General features: G+C 39.9%; 2 protein-coding genes across 5 annotated transcripts in view; one reads left to right on the top strand and one right to left on the bottom strand.

Moving 5' to 3' along the window:
• The window catches only part of gpc5a (glypican 5a), a 45,324-nt gene extending 41,564 nt beyond the window's left edge, over positions 1-3,760 (top strand). For 2 of the 4 annotated variants that reach the window (XR_015065623.1, XR_015065624.1), the window contains one exon: positions 3,165-3,266. Coding sequence is in view for 1 of the 4 variants with exons in the window: in XM_085907296.1 (XP_085763422.1) it covers positions 3,165-3,307 (143 nt within the window). In the remaining 3 variants the exon portion in view is untranslated. Of the gene's footprint in view, positions 1-3,164 lie in introns of all 4 variants that reach the window. The other 2 variants (XR_015065625.1, XM_085907296.1) reach the window with 2 other exon arrangements.
• A 9,168-nt stretch (positions 3,761-12,928) lies between these two features.
• The window catches only part of gpc6a (glypican 6a), a 45,536-nt gene continuing 32,464 nt past the window's right edge, over positions 12,929-26,000 (bottom strand). Inside the window, exons 4-10 of the mRNA XM_085907449.1 lie at positions 25,479-25,644; positions 21,960-22,090; positions 20,775-20,921; positions 20,362-20,391; positions 14,898-15,028; positions 14,160-14,335; positions 12,929-13,146 (exon numbers count right to left, since the gene is read on the bottom strand). Of these exons, the coding sequence (XP_085763575.1) occupies positions 12,929-13,146; positions 14,160-14,335; positions 14,898-15,028; positions 20,362-20,391; positions 20,775-20,921; positions 21,960-22,090; positions 25,479-25,644 (999 nt within the window). The remainder of the gene's footprint in view (positions 13,147-14,159; positions 14,336-14,897; positions 15,029-20,361; positions 20,392-20,774; positions 20,922-21,959; positions 22,091-25,478; positions 25,645-26,000) is intronic.

Consider the following 26,000-nt stretch of genomic DNA (forward strand, 5'->3'; position numbering starts at 1 on the left):
CCCATCTAAAAGTCAAATGTGACGTTTTGACATTGACTCGCGATTGAAAAAAGAAGGAAAAAATCATTAGCAGATAATTTGCGGGCAAATTAATGGCACACCGCAAATCGATAGCATTTGGGGAGATAAACACTTTGTTTATTCCGCATTCCCTGAATGTCAAGGCTTAATGAAAGTAGTATGGCGTCTCCGACACCGTTATTTTCAATTGTTGTGCCTGCACTCAGACGTCCCTCCAAGTGGTCTCGAGTGGTTTCTTGCATTTCTTCTCAGTTCATTTTGTTCGAGGGTAAACAAAACTAACGAAGGCAAAGATCTACTGCCTTAGAACGAAGCACTTGTCATTCTTGTTTACATTTACTAGGTTGCGGGTTCTCTTCACATATGCCGCTCTTGGCTCGGCCTTTATGAAATGCAATTAACCTTCGATACACTTTCACATAAGTGTAAGAAGATCTCATCCATTGTAGTCCTTCCACAATAAATGGAGACCTCCCCAAATTTTTTTCTTTATCTGCTTCGGTAAAAGAGAAGCGTTGCTCTGCTTTGTCTCCAAATCTGAAGATACTCCCCCGCTGTTGCACAACAGATGTTTTTTTTCCTTCTTTCTTGTTTGTGCAGTCAGAAAAACGCAGCACCCGTTTTGGGAAAAATATCTTTTGCTCCTTTTATTGTAATACGACTTTGTTGGAGCAAGACAACCTGAGCAATATTTCTACAAATAGGTGATTATAAAAACGGAAGCTCAGGAAAAGAAGAATTTCAGGATCCACTTCAGACAAACTCGTCCAACACATTCACGCACACACGCGCGTGCACCAGATTATAAAACTGGATTGTTGGCTTTTTGGTCCTGTTCTTAATAATGCTTGCGTAATCCTTCTAACTTTAGTTCAGTGCGGAGTGAAAAGATTTCTCTCAGGGTTGAGAGTTTATCTCAGGCTTTATTTCTGGCAGCAGCAGTCTAATCATGTCAAATCACAGCAAAATCAATGCTTAAATGCTACTGAGGTTTCTCCCTCAGGCTGGAATTTTCAGTGAGCTTGACTTACAAGCGACCTGACTTTTGTTTTTTCTTGTCTGTTCGTTTTTACTCTTTGTGCTATTTAGTGCGAGTGTTGTGTACTGTCTAGTCACCGTGGGACTTATATATATAAATTTGTTGCAGAGTAGAATTTAACTATTTAACTATGATTGTCAATTGATTGTCTATGTGAAGCCCTTTGAGACTGCTTGTGATTTAGGGCTATACAAATAAACTTGACTTGACTTGACTTGACTAGTGATGCGGGCCATCATTGGACCATTTATGAAAAACAATTTTTGATTTACAAGCAACCTGACTTTTTTTCTTGCTTTTCTAGCGAAGCGGGCCATCATTGGATGTCACGATGCGTCTCCGTTGGTTTCCTTGTTTTAATGTTGCCATGGTTTCTGTTCGCCCCGCCCCTCCCCTCCTGTGCCTGCTCACAATTTATGTAATTGCCGTCACCTGCCTCTCGTTACCTGTCTTGTATTTAAGTCCTGTCTGCGTGTCACTCCCCGTCGGATTGTTCTCGTTCCATGTCTTCTTGTTGCTAGTCTCAAATCTGTTCTGTTCTGTTCTAGTCAAGCCTCTAGTCTATCTTTTGATAGACTAGCTGCATTTGATCCCCCAGCTCCAATCACTTCATGACATTGGATGATTTTTGAAAAACAATTTTGACTTACAAGTGACTTTTTTTGCTGGGCATAATTGGACGATTTCTGAAAAACAATTTTTGACTTACAAGCCGCCCAACATGTTTTTTTTTGTTTTTTTTTGTTCCTAGAGTTGCGGGTCATCATTGGACAATTTTTGAAATTTTTTTTTGCCTTCCGTTCAAGTAGAATTTAAATATGAGCACAAAGTGAAGGTAGCGAACGCACCTTCACTTACTTCTTAACAAGCAGCAGTTTGGCAACTAATATTCACTCAATTTAAATAAATAAAATACCATGACCGCACACAGTATGGCAGACCGGACCTTCGTTGTATAGCTGAAGCCTTTGAACATCGTGTAAAATTGACCCTCTTATGACCACCGCACAGAAGAAACTTTCCATCACTTCATGTGTTAAGTGTTTTTTCCTCTTCTGCAGTTAGCGTACTATTGATCCTTTGCGGTCCTCAGGAATCAGCGGCTATCGATTTCACTTCAGTTGTAAGCTTCTTTTTCTGACCTATGTCTCTCTTCACACTGAGCCTCATTGTCCAAGAAAGCTTTTCAAACATCCGAAGCGCTCGGCTGTGGCTTGACTTTCCAAAAATAAAATGGTAGCTAACGAAGTGTAGTTTACTTTCAAAGTTGACATTGTGTACCATCAATGCGCTTTCAAAGTCTCATACTGCTTGAGGGAAACTTCTCTCATCTGCTAACAGCTTCGAACAGCATGATGAGCCACAAGAGGGAATAAAAGTCATAAACGAGAATAAGTGGCTCAGAAAATCCCTTGATATTATTTCGTTTTTTTTTGTGCACAAGACTTTATTACAACATGTCATGATAAAGTTGATTCGAGTCAGCTGATGAGCTCCCTATCGACCCCAAATTCCAAATTATACAGCATGAGCCTACAGAATATCAATATTTTTTTTTTCTTTCCTTGAATAGGTCACCTGTCATGTACACGCCAAATTTAGTCATTATACTCTAAATGTACTCCGATAATGACTTTGGAAGATTATCCACAAAGTATATTTTTAGCTGTGTGTCATAAATTATTTGGCTGTACAAAAGAACACGAATTAATTTATTTGAAAGTTAAAAATTTTGTCATACTGCTTTTTTTGTGCTAGCAGAGCCTCTTAAACTTTGCTAAAAGGAAAAAAAAAATCAATATAAGGTGTGGATGTTCACCGTTATGTGCATTCAAATGGCTGTCCTGGGGACTGCTTGAGAGCGGATCAATAGGTGTTTGATTTCAGATGCTGCAGTGATCAAGTTTTATTCTTGTAGGCTAATGGAAATGTATGTTATGGAATTATGCAAGAATCAAAAATGAATACCCGAAAGTAAAATGCAATTGATTGTGGATTGTGGTATTATGCAGACAAGCGGAATATGGAATACAAACTGGACTCATTTCTTCCAATCTAGCTTTTATTGACTTGATTGTGTAATCCTGCTGTACTCTCTTTTCAGTGAATCCAAATGTGTCGAGCAATCAACATCATCACCCACCGATAAAGGAAGCTAAGGTGAAGGTTTCATCCGGGAGCATCAGACTGACTGCAACCTTAGTCGCCATGACGATGCCTTGCTTACAGATGCTCCTGGCACTGTAACAATCGCAAATGTTGATTTTTAACCTCGTTTAATCAAAATGAGGACATGTGACACGAACATGCCGCAGTGCAGGACACACAGGCCGTGCGGGCATCCTTGCAAAGACTTTACCTCGTATTTAAAACAACATGTCCTGCTTTCACTAACGGAAGTTTATTTTGTTAAGTGCCATCTATAATTTTCAACACTACCTACAGTCTCTTTTTTACGGAAATGTAGAGCTTTAACTGTGTGATGCAAATTGTGGCGGTCTGCTGTAAAAACATTAAGGAGAGCCAAAGTAATTTGATTTTAAAGAGGCATTAGCACATAGAGGCGTCAGCACAAGTGGCAAAATATTGAAATGAAGATGCAATTTGCAAACAGTTTCTCTGTAATGCTTTTACCAGGAAATGGCTAACATTTTCCTTTCCTCTGGTTTTATACGGCTGTGGCCAGTTTGCGATATATATATATATATATATATATATATATATATATATATATATATATATATATATATATATATATATATATATATATATATATATATGTCATGTTTCAGACTCTGGAAGCTCCTTCAGCGTCTGAAAGAAAAATCCAATCTTTTCAGCTTGTTGCTTGGCGCTACATACAATGTACAATATGCAGATTGTCAGCTGGCAGGATTTTTCTTTTTGCTGCAGAGAAATGGAAAATGGCATCCATTAATGGTTGAGGGAATCTTGCTGTACAGTACGAGATGTGCACTCTTGCTCACACTGGATCGTGTCAAGGAAGGGATCACGGAAAACACTGACTAATATTTGCATCCAAAAGAAAGAAATATATTTGATATCTTTCCTGCTCTTGTCAAAGAGATAACAAAAAAAAGTGTGTCCTTTTATGACTGTTGTTTTGTTTGATTGCTTTTATTCATCTGGAGCTGCAGTTTCAAAATCAAGTCTTTGTTCGTCATATTGATAGCCAAAGTGCAAAAATGTTTGTCTGCGGGATTTTCTCTGGTTGATTTCACTTTGGATGATAAGATGATAAGACAGCTTCTGCTCGGCATTGCTAATACACCTTGTCATAAATAAATCCCAAAACATGATGTTCGAGCACAATTTCACATTTTTTTTTTCCTGAACTGAAATTTTGCGCTTTGGCTATCGACATGATCCTTGCCCGTTTCGTTTCCATCCTGCCCGCCATTGCATACTTGTCTGAATTTGAAGCTCATGTCTTGTCACTGTTATTCTCCCATCCAAGAATACGATATGAAGATTGTGGCCCAAATTCCCACAAGACCCAAAATAAGACACGAGAAAATTCCCTCACTGTAAATAATGGAAAACAACATTCAAACCAACGCTCCCTCGTTGCTGGAGCAGAGTTTGAATGTCCATAGTGCTTGAAAACATTTCGGAAGAAATTCTCATACCTAATTCAGCGTATCTAGTGTAGGCGACTTTTACCAGCACACCAAAAATATAGATAGCATAGGAAGACCTTATGGATGGAAACGCAGACTTCAGGTTACTTAAAGGAGCTGTTGTTAGGGCCGTGGCATTTCAGATCGGCGTAAAGACAGAAATGTATCACTGTCACCAGCGAGCAATGTGTTAGCCTTTTAAATATCTTTCACATTATTATAATTGATAGATTTGTTTGTTTGGAGAATTTTAAATTGTATTGATATATATCCTGGGGTCATCTGGAAAACAGCACGGCTGTTTGATACTGTCAAAAATATTGCTAACATCAAAGACTACATGCTAATTTATTTTTTTAACATTGTTTTTTTCGGTGATGGTTCAATTGTTGGGTTCTCAGAGAGATCTTTACCGTGAAAAAAATATTTTCATAAGCAAAATTGAGTTATTTTGTATTTATGTTCTACCATATCCAAAATTAATACTTCACATATTTTAATAATATAATGTAAATTAAAGATAATTCAACCAGTCTTGTTGACGTTTGGCCTCCATTATTCATCGCGAGCGACTATTTTTGTCATTTATTTAGTCTATCAATCATGTCATTTCTTTTTGATAGTCAATTCTATGCATGTGTTTACTCGCACAAGTAGGTCAGTCGATTATATAAAAATAAATCTTCAAATATTATCAATGACGATGATTTGTTGCACAAGCATGGACTAAAATAGTTATCTATTTTCAACATCAAATTCCGTGTGAAGCACTGAAAAGAATTCTGATGCAGTCGAATGGAACGCGACCTTCAAGCAGCAGAGTTTAGAACTACCAAACTTCCTTCAAAGGTTAGCGCACTGTGCGGATAGAAAAAAATAAAAAATAAAAAGTCAAATATTTTATCATACAGACTGAAAGTCAAATATTTGATCAGTGTCTTTCTTGCAATGGTTCTCTGATGCAAGATGGACGGCGCCACATGACTTCATCCGGCTGCATTGAGGTCGACCGTTGTGCCAGTTCTATTTATGCCACCAAATGATGCATAATTCATCGTTTCTAATTAGGTGGTAAAGCGGAAGCTTACGCTGGTGCAGACGTATGGAATTTTCACATCTTGGCAGATTTTTTATTTTTAAATATGACAGACATTGCAACAACAACAACAACAACAAAAAATGTCAGGTGTGTTCTTACTCGTGTAGTCAACACGAATGATAACTCCTCTACATGAATTAAATTTTCACCTTCCAGAATGTTTTGGGTCGAATTGAATGTGACAAGAAGGTTAACAGGAAGGTTTTTTTTTGGGTTTTTTTTAGCATTAACATGGGTGGAAATTAATGACTCGAAATAGAAATGACAATTTCTCATCTTTGCTGGTAGGAGTGCAATTTCCCCACTAATGTATAATTCCGGTGTGTCATGAGCGAGTTATTCTTTACTGACATATTTAACAAAATGCTGCAAATGTCGGATTTGCTCGCCAACAAATCTTGGCTGCTTTCTGGCTTGTAATCCACTTCTGCTTTGTCTAGTCTGTTGAAAAGCATTTTATACCTGGCGCTGAATGCAAATGCTAGACATTCTTTGGATTTTTGCAAGTCATTTTTTTTATTTATTTTTTTATTGCAAGTGTGCTATCGTTGTGGTGTCAGCCTGAACATAGCACGGACTTTCTCGATTCGTCTCGTTCGGAAGTCAAGTGGCAGGTCAAAAGGGTAAACCGTCTTTTTCTCCTCAATGCTACATGCTAATGTGCAGTCAGTCAGCACTGAGCCCCTAACGGGTTTTACAATTTTTTTTTTTTTTTTTCTGTTGCAAGATCAGGGAGGCTAATCTCTGTCTCTGCGATCTAGGATTGTTCTGCTCTTTATCCCGAATCCGCTGGGAGAGCGAAGCAGAGTCAGACAGAGAGGACGATAAGGGAAATGATTGGAAAGCTCGGATGTGATGTTCACAAGTAAAAAAATGCATGATGATAGAAAAATGACTTCAAGCATCCAGAATGGGGCTTATGTGAGATTCAGCTATAATGTGCGGCAACTATACAATGACACACTGCCGGCCACGGGATGCAATGTCGTGATACGTTAAGCCGTACGAGGATAGTTTTACATTTTCTTTTTTTTACAAACTTATCATATAAATATTACATCATATCAAAGTAAGACTAAACAATACTAAATTATGCAGTACAACTGGCGGTAGGGGCACATGTGTTTTATGCAGAGCAGCAGCGGGATGTTGATAGTGCAAAGTAAACAACATTTGGAGTGCAAATCACTCAGGAAGGAGTTACTCGACTAATGTGGATGTGATGTCGCCACAGGAAGTCACAGACGGCGTGTGTCGATGCGACTTGTTCCTCGCAGGCAAAAGGAAGTTAGCAAATAGGTACTCCCGTGTTCGACTCTTTGTGACATTATTTATCAATAAATAACACGAGTCAGTGATCAATGTCACGCAAGGGGTCAGCAAAGTGAGCTGACACAAAAATGTATCCCACGCACTTCCAAACGTATTTATGTCGTATTACGCAACGTTGAGTTCAATCCATTTAATTGCTAGGCTCTTATGGGAGGGTAAATTGAAAAGCAAGGTTTAATTTCAAACTTCTCAATGTCCAAGGGACTTTTCTATGTCTCCAAAGCCCTAACACTATTACTTTGTCATGTAAAAAGCAATTACAACGGCGGCCTGAATGAAATGTGTCACCGGAGGATCTATTAACAAGATCCTCAGATTCACAGTCAGCACCCTACTTTCAATATGCAGCTTTGAAGGACAACCAAAAGGCACAGAAGTTCTTCAAGGAAGCATTTCTACAGATTAGATTCCTTCCAAAAGATCATCATCATACGTTCAAAAATGGTTTCACCGTACCTCAGGTCAATTTTTTGTGTGTTAGCCATCTCACTAAGCAACAAAAGTAGCGGCAGCGACTTTGAAAGTGATCGCATTTCTGCGACAAGAAATAATTTTGATATCGTAAGTCAAATTCATTCAGTCATCTCAGTGAAATTGCAGATACGTAAAATGCCATGTTCCGAAATTGGGTCCATAACTAATTTCATATATTGGATTATTCTTGGTCGTTTTTTTTATTGCTGAGTCATCATCATCATGTTGTTTATGTTATCATTGTTGTTCTTCAAATAGTCCAGATGCATAAAACAGCACAAACAAATATTTGACATTCTTTTCCCATTAAAGCAGCTGTCTAAAGCTGGCTGCATGATTTCAACCAGATCACAATGGAAGCGTCATTATTTCTTTGTTGAGAACAACAGCAAATTGTCACGTTGGTCTCAGGCTTTCCATATCACATCTGAGTTGCCCCTTTCTCAGCACTTTATCCATAATTGAAGCATATAAATAATTGTACATACAGAAAGAAAGCTTGTAATGAATAATTCCGGTTCAGATGTGGCGCAGTCTCCATCGATGCCGTCGTGCAAATGAATAAATTGATGTTTGGAGGAGCTGCTTACATGTAATGGATGTGGAATTGCACAACGCTTTTTGTCTTTTGTTGAAAGATCTTTTTCTGCATGGCCTGACAACACGTGACAGCGTTTGAAGATGATGTAACTTAAATGCTGTGGCCTTTTGCCGTCATCAAAACCCGATGCATACGGACACCGGTGGGAAATTTGTGACGACTTTGACGGCACTCTTCAAAACACAAAATGAAGGGAGCTCTTTTGAGGAAGCCCCCCCACCCCCCTTACTTTATGCACTCCTCTCTCCTTCACCTTCCAGCAGAGTTCTTGAGATTTGTCAAATATGTAAGAGGGTGGAGGTGCTCCGGTGGCCCGTGGCGGCCCCACACCCTGGCAAGACACTTTAAGGTTTGATTTCAAGCGTCTGCATAAATCTCAGCCGTGTTTGACTGGAGAAGTCGCTTTTGACAGCTCGAGAAATGTTCGTTGAAAAGTTGCCGTTTCAATGAGGCTTTCTTCTGCTGTTTGCTGCAAATGTTCAAACGCAAACGAGAACGCGACTGGAATTTTTTTTTGTTGGAAAGTACGGGCCCTTCCAAAAGAATTGGAACAGCAAGGTCAATTCTGTGTCCTGGAGATATTTGAGTTTCAGATCACAAGATGAATGCTGCTGAGTTGGCTACTGCAATGTCACCGTAAATTAAATCAAATAAAGAAATCAAAGAAATCAAGAAAGGTTTATAAACACATATGTGAAAAAAATATGTTAAATTAAATAAATGAATACAGATACATCAATAAATCAATAAATAACGTGAAATAAAATCATATTTCTTAACTTAACACCTTAATTTGTTCATCTTTTGATCTGACACCCAAATGTCTTCAGCAATCAACAAAAACAGAGGAATCGACCTTGTCGTTTGGACACACAACCCGATGGCCAAAGCAGCTGGCAGGAACACGGCGCAATGGAGAACACTTCAGGATTGCCTCACTACCAACCCAAAGCAAATAACGCAGAAGAGGAGGACCGTGGGGAAGCACAAACACTTAACGTGCAAGTAGCGAGAAGTCACAGATGCCCTGCTCACTGCAAGTGTGCTTCTTCAATGAGACATCTCATCTGTGGCGGGCTTTGGATTTTTGTCCCCAGCTGTTCTCACCCTTGAGTACGGGTCACAAAACGTCGCTCCTGGTGCCTTTCAACCTTGAAAATCTGGCTGCACTTGACAGACGTGCTGCCAAAAATTGGGATTTCATTGTTGCGGCAGCTTCTTTGGGTTCAGCGGCATCACTGGGGGATTCCTGCTCAGCTCTATTTAGAAACACAATCTTTTTCCAAGCTCTGATAAAAAATTCTATTGACATGAAGGATCTTTTGGGATCACGTTGTCCTAATTCTTTGTACTTTTATCAGAGTTACCAGACGGCCAATTTTACTCAGACCTGTCCTCTTTTTGAGATGATTAGGAAGAGCAACCAATTAGCGATTTGTGCTTTCTTTATTAATCTTATCAAGGCAGAAATATAGCAGCCTGGTGGGGGGAGGTTTCACGTTCTTCCTGCACTTAGGTGGGCTCATTTGAAAACCCCCAAAACAAATGAACTCATTCAGTGCCATTGACGGATATGGACGTCAAAGATATTAACTGGCTTGGCAGTGAATGACTTAATTGAATCGCCCTTTGGGTCGAATTAAATGATGCTAGCTTTTTTACGACGTGCCTTACGATTTCCTGGCAAAGGGCTCGCCCCCAAAACCCTGGAGTTGGGAGACACTTACCAAAACCGCCCCTCAGAACTTTCCATGGAGCTCGACTAAACAACGGAGGTGTCAAGAATTCCATTCTATCAACGTGAACAGGAGGTGTTGATTGTCAATCCCTCCCGTACACGAGGCAATAAACACCTGCTGATGATACCTGAAATTGGCACTGATTCAAACGTGCACGAGCTGACTCCGAATCTAGTTAAAATGATTCATTTGCACATTGCGTGCCCAGCTCACGGAACTGCAGACAAGCGCAGTTTGGAATCTTGAACAATCTTGGCAAGAGTTAACTGCAGGATTTTAGACATACAAGTATAATATTGCTCAAATATGAACAATTTTTTGTATTTTTCCCCAATCATTTCTCACGAGAAGACCAAGACACGTCAAGACATTTTTATTTTTTAAAACAAAATCTTTAATATTACTTCCTATCATTTTCAGTAACAAAAGCCAAATGAGCAATCCATTCATTTATTTAAAAAAATGGTAAGGCATGTCTGCTGTATCAACAAGTTCACTTCCAAAACACTTAAAACACACGTGCGTCGGCAGCTGTGCTCCTTGTTTGCCTGATTTTGCAAATGAAACACACACACACACTCACACACACACAGTGCCACACTCACAGCAAAAGTGCGTTACATCGAAAATGGACAGGACCTTGCATAAAACACCTCAAGTCAGTGGCCATTGTTGTTTGGTACAAAGTATGAGGAGACAAAAAAAATTTAATGTAGCATCCGCGATACTAATGCTAAATGCGTGACGGTGAAAATCTCTAGGAGATGGGACCAACTTCATAACAAGTCTTTTGTATTTCTTCACATTATTTCAGGGACACCAATAAAGGCCGTCTCACTTTTACCAGACACTTTTGTTTGGTGCTGCTCACCTTGGAACTTTTTCGGCCGTGTTATTGAGTTGTGTACCAAAGAAACATCTCCAAACAGTTTGAGCTTAATGTCTCCTACCACGCAAAGTTCTGCTTCTGTTCATCTATTTCTGTACGACTGGCTCTCTGTTTCACACTGGGGAGTCTTGTCCCCGAATCAATTGCACCATGGTGAGTTGGTCCGGGAATCTTCTGCTAATACACTTCATGCACAGAACGAGATGACAGAATTTATTTGCTTCTCAATTTCATTTTTGGACTAGAAGCTTTTTCCTCTCTGGTAAACCATATGGTCAAACACAAACACTTTTAATTAGCTGCAAATGTTGTCTCACCGGATAACTACTCAAATATTTGCTTATTTGAGAGGACAACGGGAGCACCGTGTTTCCATTGTGCTTGTCAATTGTGTTTAAGAATTTCTTAAGGACATGGGCCGCAAGGGAAAAGTGCTTTCTCTAACTCTGGAGAGTAGCGAAGGAGAGGAGTAATGTTCCATGGCCGCTACGTGGAACGTGTAATCTGTTTGAGAAACTCACTGCAGCTGTTCATCTGCTTTGGGGAAGTCTCCGCTGAGAAAAGAGACTCACTTTTCAGGTATTTATCTTTCCGCACACTGCACCTTGATGATTCTGTACCAGCCCTGCTGCTATGAACATTTTTCTTATTGGTATCCCCGCAACATGTCTGAAACTTTTTACACCTCGCTCTAACCCACAGGTCTCAAAGTCAAAGCCCGGGGGCCTGATACGGCCCACCGCACCATTTTAGGTGGCCCGCAAAGACAAACCCGTGCATCGAATTCATGTCCTTTCCTAAATTTCTAATTGTTTTTTTAAAAAAAAAATAGAGCTATTGTTAGACATTTTTATTATCATTCATTTTTTTTAAAGAATTTTTATTTTTAAATATTTGATTTGATTTCAATATTTCATTTTTGAATAATGAAGCAGTTTTTATTGGTCTCTGTTGTGTAGCCTATACGATATATACAATATAAGAGGTTCATACTTTTATTTAGGTTGACAATTTTAATGGCCCTTTGAAGCAAACTATGACGATGATGCGGCCCGCGTCAAAAATAAGTTTGACAACCGCTGCCCTCGTTTCAAATTGACGGCTTGGTGGATATTGTGCAGAGAGCATCAATCTTCAAACTTATGCGCTGATGGTTAAGTAAATACTGAGTGGGCAAAACTTGCTGTAGTCAAAATTGATATATGTTCTACACGCTTCTACGGACAAATAATGTTAGCTAGCGATTTATCACAGATAGATTTTGTTTTGACAAGTTGGTCCCTGGAAAGTAAAGTAGAAAATTTTGTTTCCCTTGTTTTATATGTGATGCCTATTCAAACAAACGGTGATCAGTCCTTCACTAAGTCACTAATGTTACCTTCTGGGACCTTCAAAGGAAACACATTGGAGTCATAGCAAACTGCATGAGAACAAAATTCCATTGATTGGAAAGGAGGAGGTATTGGGATTAGGGTTCAATTCAAACAACTCAAGCCAGCCAAATATGTGTGTGCAAAGCCGTTCCCTCGAAGCAGTACAAGAGGAGCATGAGATACTTGAAGGAAAGCAGTCGCCTCAAGTAAACCGCCGTCTGAATAAAAACTCAAATCTATTCAGGTAGCCAATATAATCGTGTCCAAATCAATCAATCTAAAAAGTTTTAGAAGCTTGCATTGAAATTAATAAACAAAGCATATCTGAGCTTGATTTCCTCGCATGCATCGAGTAAGCATTTTTTTTTTTCTTTCAGGGGGTTGCGGACAGGATAAACTGACCGCAGTTGTCGTACAAAGGAGACAAAACCACATTCCTGCATTTTCTAGAAAACAACTGGCAGGAACACCGGAAGTGAGTTGTCACCTGCGATGATTTTAAAAATGTACTCCGAACGCCGCCATTTTGGTCAGTATCATCACCAAGCTTTTTTTGTTTGGGGGGGGGGGGAAATGACAAGGATGCAGCACTGTACGCATTTCACTCCTCGCACACAGTCAGTCGCGAAACCTTCCGGAAGGCCCGACAGGTCCGGCGAGGGAGCAACGCGCCTCGGTACCCGGCAGCGTAGTCGTTAACGAGCAGCCGACGATGGTGTATTATCTCCATCCGGGCTGCATTGTGCCGAACGACGCGATGAGGGTGGTTAGGATTAGCAATTGCGAAGGTCCGTGGGAGAGCGTCCTGCCCGCCGCCGCCGTGTGGACGTCGCTTCTGTCGGCTACCATCACCGGAGCTTCGGATCCGACCAGGACGGCCTCCGTCGTGCAGCCGTCGGTGCAGCCGCTTCCGCTGCCCGAACTGCTGCCTTCGTCGCCTAGGTGGAAACCGCAAGATCATTTGGACTCGGTTGAAAATACATCAGAATGTTACACTTCACTTTTTGTGGCCTTCTACAAAGTCTCGGTCCAACAAAATTGTGGAGGGAAAATTGTGTATTATAAACACAGCATTATCCTTTAGGTAAAAAAAAAACATCGTGGAAACCGGCAAAATGGAAATGAAGTCAAGCTGTATCCATGGACGACGTCTCACTTTAGATGTGTGCTTGAGGGCATTTAGAACTAATACAATAAATTCAATTAGTCCTGCTCTTAATGTTCTTGCGGTTTATTAAATTAAATGAGGCAAGGAAGGACTTAAAAAACAATATACCACAACACTCTCAGAAAAAAAAAACTATTTCTGTTTACCAAGACCGAAATACTTTTTGTTTTGAATGTATCTCTTAACTGTCACATTTAATTGAAGTTGTCTAAAACATTCAAGTCCATCTTAGTTCTATTGTTCCAAAGTACGCATCATCCCGTACTCCATCTGTCCATATGATTGGCCGCATCTTGGCACGCATACGGCAAACGGGTCATCATTAGCTTGATTTATTTCTTTAATTGAGGTGAACGGGTGCAAGTACTACTAATTGTTATAAATGATGTGATTACAACTTCAAACTGATCAGGGGTGTTAACAAAATCATTTATCTCATGTTTGCCATTCCTTGTCTAGACCTTATAGTCCACATCTGCCAGCACTGACCTTAAGGTCCATGTAATGTGCACTTTTGGCGAATGTACGAATGTCTGCGTCACCATGACAACGGCTATCTGTTAACGTAACGATGCCACTCTTGGTTCTTTGTAAAACGAATGCGCCCTTGGAATGAGTCGCTCCCTGATGAACATCTGCAATCTTCCGTGAAAGGTGATGACTCGTATACATTCACGGTATTGTATCTCCTCAGAACGAATATCAACTCAAGATGTTTTTTTTCCCGCCTCTCCACTTATAAATATACAAAAAAAAAAAAAATCTATAATAAGCAATACTTACTGGTGTCTTGGAAATAGATATCATTTCCATTGTATGCATTTTTCAGCTTGTTGGTCATCACCCGCAGCGCCATTATTTGTTGGCGAATTAATGTGTCGGGTCTGGTGATGTCCAGGGTCACCTCTGGATTGTTCACTTGGTTGGTTAGTCCTTCCTTCACCACCTCTGGGAAATATCTAGATAAAATCCATTTGTATTAGCATGATATTTTCAACTTTGTAGTCACTGTGTAGATTCCTAAAATAAAAAGCAAATGTGCATTCTGGAGCTCAGTCGCGGATGATTTTTTTTTTTCTCCACCGTCCACTCATGTCTTGATTGTTAAGGACGTTTTAACGTTGCAAAGCAATCGATGGATGCCCCTTCCACATTTCGAGTGGTGTTTAAAAACAGTGCTGGCACAAGCGAGAGAATTAACATCTTTTATTGCACCATCTGTGATTTTGTTATTTGCGGGGGGTGCAAAGGGGCTGCTCTGGTAAAATATTCAGCCTCTCTCTCTAGCTGCAAAGGAAGCAGCCAGTCCAATCTTTGGTACAGCTCAGTGATCTCCACGCTGCAGTGGTAATAACTGAAGTTCCAACTCCTCGGGGTCTGGAATCTTGCCGCTTATAGCAGTTCTTTGTGGAAGTGCTAATTATTGCACTTTTAGAGGAAGAGTTAATCCAGTAGGAACGCGTTGTTGCTTGAGCACGACAACTTGGCCCGCTTTGCAAGAGTCGCCGAAGTTCTCCGTACCTGGCCTTGGTGTGGCTGTTCCAGCACTGCTCCTCGTCAGGCTCGGTCAATTTGCCGTCGGCGCAGATATCGTTCGGTAGATTGGACCAGAACCTTTTGGACACCTTCAGTTTCTCTTTGATGTCAATCACCTGCCGCAGGCCAAAACAGAGCATAAAAAGTCACATTAGCATGATTTGTTGGAGTTTTAAAGGGTCAGACGAAAGTGTGGATGGGAAACGAATCAGAGAAGGAGGCGGATGGAATGTTTTATATTTGCGGTTACATGCACGAGCAAACAACTTGCGTGCAAGAAATATTTGTCATCTATTCCATCAACTGAGTTTTATTTTCTTCCACTTGCATCCGTAAAGTGTTTGTCTTTGATTCGTCCAAGAGCGAATCAGCTTGAATAATTGGAACGAGCGCTCACCCGTGACTGATTCCATCTGGACTCTACACCAAGTTTGAGTGGGTGAAACAGGAGGAGAAAAAAAAAACAAAAAACATGGGGACTCATCATGAACAGATGTTGATGCTATTGTTTCTGATGTCATGATAAGAGAGAACACAAGTGGATCAGAGCACCAATCTCAGAAGCAAGAAATACACATCACTATTTGCCTTTCCAGAAATAAAGAAAATAAAACAAATAGACAAATAAATAATAACAATAATAATAATAATGATAATAATAATAATAATAATAATAATAAATAAATAAATAAATAAATAAATAAATAAATAAAATGCCATGCTCTATTGTGCCCATCTATCTGTTGTTTTTAATACTGTGCTGGGTTAAAGGACTAGAATGTTGTCAATATGCATGTCTTATGAAAGGAGAGAAGGAGGGAGTATCTGGCGTTGATGCTTTTGGAGGAGTTTCACTCTTTGACATGTCGAAATAAGGGTCAAGGCAATATGTGCAGAGAGAAATATCCAAAGGCGCAAAGACTCTCCTGACCGTTACGCTGAGCATATGAAATATGTTTGCAGCAGAGAGAGTTCAGGCGAGAATACAAAAGCTGTACGGAATAGCGTTTGTTGGAAAGCAAAAGGAACGACTTGTCACAGAAAGTTGGTCGCAAAAGAGGCAAGCCGGGATTGTATTTTCGTCTCTCTCCTTTGTTGCAAAGAAAAATGTAGCAACGTGGTGTATCTTGAGAGGTGGCTTTTCCCAGAAGTTCTGCCTTTTCAACATCGAGTTTGATTTGCTAGACGCTGAAGCATTAAAGACAAGCAGAGATGCAGCCTCCCTTTTGTGCGCTCTATCGGGGGGAAGGAGACGGAGAACTGAGACGGGATGAGTCTTTGATTTATTGATTGAAAATGGGGAACGGCACTGATACTCAGCTTGGAGGGACATCCGGGTTCAAATTGTGAACATTTTGTCGATCCTCTTAAATACATCCAGCTCAGACTCAGACTTATTTATTTTTAAATGTTTATTTGAATAGATTTATTTTAACAATAAATAATTGGATATCTTTTAGTGATTCATCCATCGTCAAATTATGCAGCAGATAAATCCATCTTGTGATCCAAAATCATTTTCATTTTTACTATTATTATTATTGGGAACGTTTGGAGGATCCTCAACAGGGAAGATGTTTTAGCGCAGCATATTCATGCTAAACAAAGCATGACCTGCCTAATATAAGCACAGATGGATATTTCAGAGCCGGCTGGTTTCATGCCTTTTCCCAAGGGTAAAAATTCCATTTGGGGAAAGACTTTCACAAACAGATGGCTGCTTGTCAGATAAACTTTCAAAGCAACTTGAAAACTAAGTTGGTTACAGTTACTAGATCAAATAGAATAAAGACGAAATTCTCGCCTTGATTAGTACAACCATACAAAAAGGAAATATAACACAAAGGTGGGAAAATTATATTTCGGTACAAAAGACGTACAAAAACCCCCCCAAAACTTCATTCGAGTATCCTTAATCACGGTGAGGCTTAATTCAACTTGCCTCCCTATCGCTGCTGATGAGGACGAGCCTTTGCTCGAGCAAAGTTGCTACCAGGTGGGATGATGTGTTGTGCGTACTTTGTAAAGGGAAAAGATTGAGCCAACCGCAAGATGAGGAACAAGCAGAGGCATTGTGGCAGATGACCTCCCTGGAGGGATTTGGGCTGCTCAGACAAGTTTGACAAATTACCTGTTTGGCTCCAAACAGGCCCAAATTGGAAATTGCTCACCATTTACAGCAATGCAGCAAGCACACTGGATTTTTTTTTTTTTTAAAGAAGAAGAACTTTTGGGCTTTTTGACTGAAACTCTCCATGAGCATTTCTAGACAAAATCAACCGGTTTGGCTAAATACATTCCTCGTGAGGACATTTTTCTGCCATTAATGTCAGTTGTGATGATGAATCCAAATTGTTTGCCATTGTAAGGTAATATTTTACGAAGTCATGCACGGCAGAGGTCAGAGATGATTCATTTCACAGGCTCACTGACAGACATTAAAATATTCAAAGCTGTTCAGCCTCAAGTTACGTTGCCCTTTCTTGATATGTTGATAGAAATGTACTCAATATTCTCACCTTGTTGGTTTAATTTCAAACGGTGTCATATGCGATTCTTGTTGCTCAGATAAAAAAAAAAAAAATATAATATATTAGTTTTTTTAATATTTTTTTTATTTAGTATTTATTTTTAAGTCTTGTTTCTGATGAATAATACATAAAAATGAGTATTTAAAATAGACTAAAGCACCTAAAGCACCTAATGTTTGGCGCACATGTTTCTGTCAGACATAATGTTAAATATCCGCCATCGAAAGAAGGTAAAACTTCCACCGGCTTAAAACTTTCAGTATTTTGACATTCATTATGTGGCAGCTATACGAATGAGACATGCGGAAACGCGCATGAAGAAAAAGACGGAGAAACAAGCCTACGCCGACAACAAACATTTGGTTTGTCTCTGAGAGCACAAAATGCCAACAGCGGGTGCCAACCACTGACGGCCATTAAGCTCGATTAGCAACTTAGAGTCAGAATTTTGTCACATCTACAACATAAAATCATACCGAAGCGCGAGACTATAAATATGACATTGGCAACAGCGTCATGCAGCTGAGCAAACAAAAACAGAATGAATTTAAAACGATACAGTCAACTGTCTTGAGACTTTGACAAATCACTCCAAGAAGCGGCTGACTCTAATTGGTGTCCGTACACCTATATTGTATTTTGTCTTCATTCCGAAGCAATTAAGTCATGCAGACAAAAAACATTTTTTTTCACTACTAATTCTTCTGGCTTGAAAACGAGTCTTGTGGGAAGGGCGAGCTGTTTGTTTAAGTGATAAGAATTGAAGGGGAAACAAAAAGTTCCTCCCAAGTGAGCATAAAATATCATAATGCTTGACCTTAACCGTTGGAATGAGAGAAAATCCCCCTCATGTTCAAATGGCTTTTAGAGAGCGGCAGCCAGAAAAGTTAAAACCACTTGTTATCCATCCACATCGCGGTAAAGTAACAACGTTGGACCACGTTCATGATGAATAAGTTATTGGGCAAGCAGAAGATTTCTTCTTCCTTCTTTTAGTAAGTAAGAGACACTTGAAGTCACACTTTTTACATTCTGAGTTTTTGCTTGGAACCGACGTAGCCGATTGTGTATAAAAATGTGTACCAGACAAAAGACCAAAGTCTCAGGAATATATTCAGCGTGATAAGCGATCAAATAAATTACTTGACCAAAATAATTGCTGTTCTTATTTTTTGTTACTTCAAAGTGAACACTGAAGTCAGCCAAAGGAAATGTTTATTGTAGAGCTTAAAAGTTTCCTTGAACATTTTATTGAAGTAACTTTCCTAATTATCTCGCATCACTGGATTCAAGTCCTTGAGGACCCGATGGCATGTCGACTCGGTCACCAAAAGTATTGGTTCATCAAAAAACTTCAACATTTGATTTGATCTGCAATTAATTCAGTGCCATTGACTGTAATAGACGTCAAAGATATCAACTGGGTTGAGAGTGAATTCAGTTTTAAAAAGGAGTTAAGACGCTTGTTTCCAAATATTTGAAGTGAACTTATTGCCTGTATTGCCGCTCATAGCAGCTCACAATGTGCCATTGTCTTCTCAGATGGAACACAATTCCTGGCCACAGGAAAGAAGAAAACGACTTTTGCACTTTTTAGAAGATAATTGCAATGTGCCAACTCTTGTGATCAATTACGTTTTTTCTCCACTCTACTAAGTTTGTGAAATGGCAACCATGATGCCACTAGGTGTCTGTCTGCAGTACTTTGCAGGGTTTTTTTTATAAACCCAACAACTTCCTCGCACTGTGTTGTCAACACACACACACACACACACACACACACGCACAAACACACACACACAGACACACACACACAAACACACGCACACACACACACACACACAAACACACACACACACACACACACACACACACACACACACACACACACACACTTCATTATAAAAATCTGTTTTTTTTTTTTTGTCTTCACACTTAGTCTCTTTTTCCTCATTTGTGGATCCTAAATGGAAAAAGTGATCTGTATGCATCGTATGAGTTTAATTAGAGCTGAAGTTAGACAGCACCTTTAATGCTTTTCAACAATTTGGCTTTGTTGCCATCGGTCAAAATGTAATTGGCGCTCCTGTCTACACTCCCAGTGAGCCAAATGATTTCTCAAAGAAAGATGACTTTTCGATGTTCTTTTTCTTGCAGCTTCTTGGATGATGACATGGTCCTCTCAGTGTGATGTGACTGCAATCATTCATGGCTTGCTCCCAACTATATGTATATGATATGATATGATATTGTAAATACATATTATATCATTTTCCCCCAGGGTATGTGATCAAACATGTACTCAAGTGTCACACTGAAATGACGTCCCCGCTATCACGTCGTCAATGGAAACACTTGAGCAGAAGCTGCGGTAAATGAACACTTGGAACGTGCTTCACTCGCCCAACGGGCTCTAGCACCCTTTCTCCGATTCACAAGCCAGCGAAATGACAACGTAATGATTGTTATCTTAAGGAGATTATACACCACCGAGAACATCATGATGGATATTATATTCAATTTCCTACATTAAGCTTTCCCAAATTGTACACAGCTCCCTGTAGGAGTGAGTCTACAAATATGATGTGATCTTTTCCATATCTAAATCAAAACATGGAGGAGCGGCAATTTTATTTTGTTAAATTCTGAATGAATCTGATGAACAACTGAGATGTGAAACAAGACAGGTGCAAAAACAAATATAATTATTGAAACTATATAAGAGCCATGTTGCGAAAACTTCAAATAAGCCACAAGTCACATTGCAAGGTTGAGTTATGCAATGATGCCACACATTAGAATGAACCCTGAGCAGTGTGAGAGCAGTGTGAGAGCAGGCCGGTGCGGAAAAAGCGGACAAAAGGTGTGATTTGACACGCGTGCGTGTGTCAAAGTAAGAAAAAAGTCAGATTGCTTACACTGTGTTGCATTGTCATCCAGACAGCCCGCTAGTCAAGCAGCAGCGGAAAAAATCAAGAGGACAAAGATTGAATTGGACAAAGGTCAAACAGGCGCTTTAAGTTCAATGATAAATGCCGCTACTTAATAAATCGATAGGACAATCGCAAGTCGGCTGGGAAATGATTATCAGGCCGACTGCCATCAGATATGTTTCATGTGTGTCATTTGTTTTGTCGGTGACAAGGAATAAGCATTTGAACACAAGATGGTGAATATTGCCCGATGTGGGCGAAAGCTATTTTCATGTTTTCTCTCCCTTATAGGCTCCCAGATATTGTCTAAGATTTAGAAATGCAAAATATGACAAACATCTCTAGCCAACAATAATAACTTAACAAATATCCTATAAAAATGTTGCGCTAGCGCATACCAGTCGATCCAGGCTCGTCTCCGTGGCTCTGGTCGGCTTTTCCCGCCCGAGCGGGTGAGGTCTGAAACGAGCACTGAACACGTCGGAAATGCCACGTGCAGACCTGCCTATGCTCGAAGGTTTGGGCGGGCCGCAACTATGAAAAAACTACAAAGGAAGGAGACAAAACAACAAATGCAGTCATGATTGTGTCATTCTTGTCTAATGGAGGTTATAAAACAATGCAAAAGTTGAGTTCGTGGATCAAAAGAAATGTAAAACAAACAAAAAATAAATTCTCCTGGTGCAGATTGCTTGTCGACGACCTCGCCTTTGTTCCGATCCAAACGAATTCAAAACGGCAAAACTCATCAGCCTTTGCGGCCTCTCCGCCGTCCCCCAATCCGGCGTGTTGGTGAGCCACGCGGCAGTTATGACAAGGGGCTGTCTTTTGTCTCATATTTATCAATTCTTCATGGCGATTACAATTCTTATATCCGGCGCATGAGAGAAAAAATGATTTTTCACAGGTCAGTGCCACCGGAATGAGGGAAGGAAGAATGCCATGTGGATTTTCAGAGCGATGGTAATCTCAGAGCAATCTTTTAGCCAAGCACAACCTTTCGGGAAGAGCGCCTAGCTGTCTCGGGTGCATAGACAATGGCTGGCGTTCTAAATTGCAGCTGCAGCTGTGATACGGGGAAGAATGGGACATCTTATTCAAACTGACCTGACTGAATCTCGCCGGGGAGGGAGGGGCTTAAATACACACCGGAGTGGAAAAGTTGAAATCAAGCTTGCCTTTCGATAAGAGGTTTTTTTTTTTTTTTTTTCCAGCTTTGATTTTTTTTTTTCTCTAATCCAAAGATGAAACCGAAAGAAGTTTAAGGATAAATGAGCTTCTATATTCGTAGGTTAAATAGAAGTCATTTCATTTAACATCGAATCTTCAAGGCATTTGTGCTCCACATGAAAAAAAAATTGATATATAGGCAGTATGTATTCAGTCTTTCCCTGCTTTAAATTTTTCTTTTTCACATTTCAGGACCAAGGAGAGCAGTCATTTACTTGAGTTGAGAAAATATGATATATAATATAATCTAAACATATACGATTTATTTCTATCATTTATTTCTACGTGAAATGAATTGTGGAAGACATTTTTGTATTTGATACAGGTTAAGCAAAAAAAATGGAGAAAGTTACCTTTGCTGACAGGATCTTGTTGTTGTCCTGCATGATCATGATAGCCTCGGAAATCTTGAGGTCAATTGGCTCAATGACTGCATCGATGTGAAAAGGTCCTTGCAGTCTCTCGGCCACCAGCAACATGGCATCTGACACAACACATAAATAACATGCAGATAAATTAACAAACACCAACAAGTGTGTGGAGCATTTTTGAGAATGTTGTTACTCCGCAAGCCTGACTACAACCGGATGATATTTTTTTTCCCCCTCACACTTCTTGCTTGTTATTTTTTAATAGTTTGACCAGAGGATTGGAACAGCAGTGGCAATCTAGCAAAAGAGTCTTCAGGGGAAATGCGATGACTCATTTGTGATAAATTAGCACAAATAAACTCTCATCTTTCTACACTAGGAAATAAATGAAAGGTATTAATTGTTGTCAGCCTCAGATTTTAAATTGTGATTGTGGAACATTGACACAGTCTAATTGACAGTATTTTAATCAGAGCATGTGACAATATATACATTTTCTCGATCCAATGGAGCAGCAGAGTGTGTGCTTCCTTTGCCAAACATCAAATAAAGTAAGGCCACAGAAAGGATCTGTCCTCACAATTTCACAGCTCACCGAGAACCCTAGTTAGAAAAGAGGAAAAAAAAGCATCAACATTGGCTTTGGTTCTCAGGGTCGAGGGAGTTGTGGGGAGGTAAGGTTACATTTGGAAGCAGGCCATGCAATTAAAAAGGAATGAGCAAATGAAATCAATGAGGATTGTTTACACTCTGGTGTCACTAACAAGAGAGCAGCACATCCCTATATCCTAATTGAGAAAATGAATGTGTGAGAGGTAAAAGAGAAGACCACCATAGAATTATTGTAAAAAAAAAAACTTCTAACACACTTAAATATCATTACAGTAGTTCCTATTTTTTGATCATGTCATCTATATATATATATGACATAATAAAAAATATTTATTTGTAAATAAATATTTATAATAAACAAATTGTTTATTATTATTGTTTATTATTATTGTTATAAAATAATAATATAATAATATATTCTAAAGTAAATAAATCCATCCATTTTATAAAAAAAAAAAAATCATCAAAAATAGTATATATAAAGCATGCATGTGAGGTGTGCAGCAGTGTTGTGTTGGCTCAGGATAGTGGCTAGCTGTTAATTGGCTCATCATTTGCCACTTTGCACGTTAAGTGCCTCTGTCCACTCGTGGTGGACATGTAGCTAGTGTATAATCCCGCTTGTTTTCTGTTCATTCCGTTACTGTTTGTTCGTTCAATAAAGCAATTCAAAGTGCTGCCGTGTTTATCCTTGATCACTTGCCCAGACATTACGATTCATTCGCGCTATCAGTGGTAGGCCTTTTTTAAAAATGAGTGAGCGTCGTCTACTTTTCTCTAGTCGTCCATACGACAGATCTGCTTTGCAGTTGACACATTCTTGAAAGAATTTTGTCAGACATTTGACATCTTTTACACAGTCTTTCCTCCTGGCTTGCGCTTATATATGCAAGGCTGCAGTTGTTCAGTCTAAAATTAGATATGTACAATTCCAAAATGGCCAAATGCAAGACGCAATATGACCAGGGACGATTGTACTCGTCAACAATATGAGTACCATTGTTGTCCTCATCTGCGCGGGGGCAGAGCTGGCCGACTGCTGCTTGTGATATTCATTGTGTCGTTTTTTTTTTGTTTTTTTTTTTGCTTCTGGCTGTACCGAACCGTACCGTAGGCGACTATCTACGATTGGCAACCGTACATGCATGTCAGCTCATTATTTCAATACCACAATCTCAACCACAATTAAATCAAAACTAATCTCTCCATAAAAAGATCAAAGTAATTAAAACCCAGCTCCTCTTATCAAGTATGGGGAAATTACACAGACACTAAACTGCAATTGATAAGCATCTCGACGGTGCTGTTTGTCTGTCTGTCCAAAATGGAAGAGAATCTGATGCGGCGTGGCTCTCGGAGGGTATTTTAACAAGCGGCTGACAAGACAAATGATAATGATGCGTCCGTCATCATGCAGAGCTGGCTATATTTGTCACAATGGCACTTGACGGATGGTCTGGTATCACACGCCGGACACACATGCAGCCGTATCACACTTACAAGCGAGTCAATTCCAGCTTCCTTCAGGTTTATACACATTGTCTGCTTGTATTGACTTTTTTATGATAGTGTTGGGATTCTTATTTCACAAGGGCACCGTTTTTCATTGGCCGGTGATCACGTATGTATGTTATATAAAAATGTGAAACACGCCACAAACGTAACAAAATGCCTCGAGGAATGTAAACATTTTTCGGGAGTATCGCCATTTATTCCGATTGGATGGCGTTTGACCTGGGTGATTTTCAAATTGTGTTTATTTTTAGTTGCGGATATTTTTCCTGGTCACATCGTGTTTTTGTGTTTCACTTCCGCCTAGGACAGAACAAGACAGAAAACGACAACATGATTTAAATGTTTGAAATGTTGAACGGAGTAAAACAGAATGAATCAAATTGAATACCGTTCCATCATTCGCCCTTCACGGTTTTATGCTAAATACTATGAAGAGGGAAAAGTTGAACCAGACAACACAAGGAAAAAAAACAAAAAAAAGCAGCATCCCAATAAAACTTGGGTGCAATAAAATCAATAAATTTTCACAAGCATCTCAAGGGTTCCCCTCGCTCTAACCAGATTTAAAATTCTGTTACAACAGCAGCTTTTCCCATTACTGTCAGAAACAATGTCCCGTTGCGGCGATGGATTTGCCTCTTCACAAGTGAACAAGACACTCACTTTTTAACAGATGTCATAAAGCAGAGAGACATTTCAGTCAGTACACTGGGGCCTGTGTTGATCTGAGGCTGAAGAGAAGCCACCAGAGAGAACACATGCTATGCAGGCTGGTGGCTTTTTGGGCTAGACAGACCTGTCAAAAAAAAAAAGCAGCGAGTAGCTCAGAAGCACACTTTACTTCACGTGCAGTTCGACTCATCAGATGGACTACGAGTCACCTCGTTTAGAAAAGAAAACTGCCGGTATGATGCCGGTCTACATGACAAATAAAGGATTAGCCCAGGAAAAGAAAAATCCAGAGGGACCATTCAAATGTGGCTCCTTTTATACGCAGCTTTCAGCAAGCAGCTACTTACAGTCTAACTGCAGCGCTCTATTACTCACCAAGCCCTGCTGGAAACTCGGCACAAAATATGTTTGCCGAGGCTCTGCTCTCCTTTATCAATCCCAAACAGTGGGGACCACAGCCAGCTTTAAGCACTCAGCCCGGGTTCTTGCAATGGAAAACATCACTTCACAGTTGCAAGCAGAAAACAAATCCCCCCCCCCCCAAAAATACGAGGGAATGGCTGAACAAATACGATCTTAGTTTTGTCTCTGTGATGCTTTCGGAGCAGAAGCAAATACTTCTGAATTCTCGATTCCAAGTCAAGGAAATGTAACATTGCCTACTTGAAAGTACACAAAGACTGTCGGCGGGATTGAACTCACCCGTGAAAGTGTTCCATTCCAGATCCAGGTCGGCCTGGTTTGCGAGACAGCCTCTCATGACATTCTGACAGTAGTTTTGGCAAGGCTTGAGCCCGGGCATGCTTCGACAGTCGGGGCAGTACAACATCCTGGTCAAGGCCCTGACGCAAGCGGCGGCAACGTTCACCTGAAGACATGCCGAGAAGAGATACATATGTAAACACAAGGCAGACAAGCAGTGGAAATGAATGGGGGCCAACAATTTCCATCATAAACAGTAGCGTATTTTCCAGACTATAAGGCGCACCTTCAATGAATGGCCCATTTTAAAACTTCAAGATTCAAGAGTTTGTCCTTATATAAGGTGCACCGGACTATAAGGCGCACCATTAATGCATCATGTCAGATTTTTCATGCAAATCAAATCATTCTCCATTTGATCTTTTTTATTTCAACTTCAGACGCAACAGATGACTTAATGATCATAAAATAATGATCCATAGTCTTTTTGATTCATGATTCATGGTCTTCAGCGGGCCACTT

Source organism: Syngnathus leptorhynchus, chromosome 3 (genome assembly GCF_054491065.1).
Source record: "Syngnathus leptorhynchus isolate UIUO chromosome 3, UIUO_Slep, whole genome shotgun sequence".
Lineage (NCBI taxonomy): Eukaryota > Metazoa > Chordata > Actinopteri > Syngnathiformes > Syngnathidae > Syngnathus > Syngnathus leptorhynchus.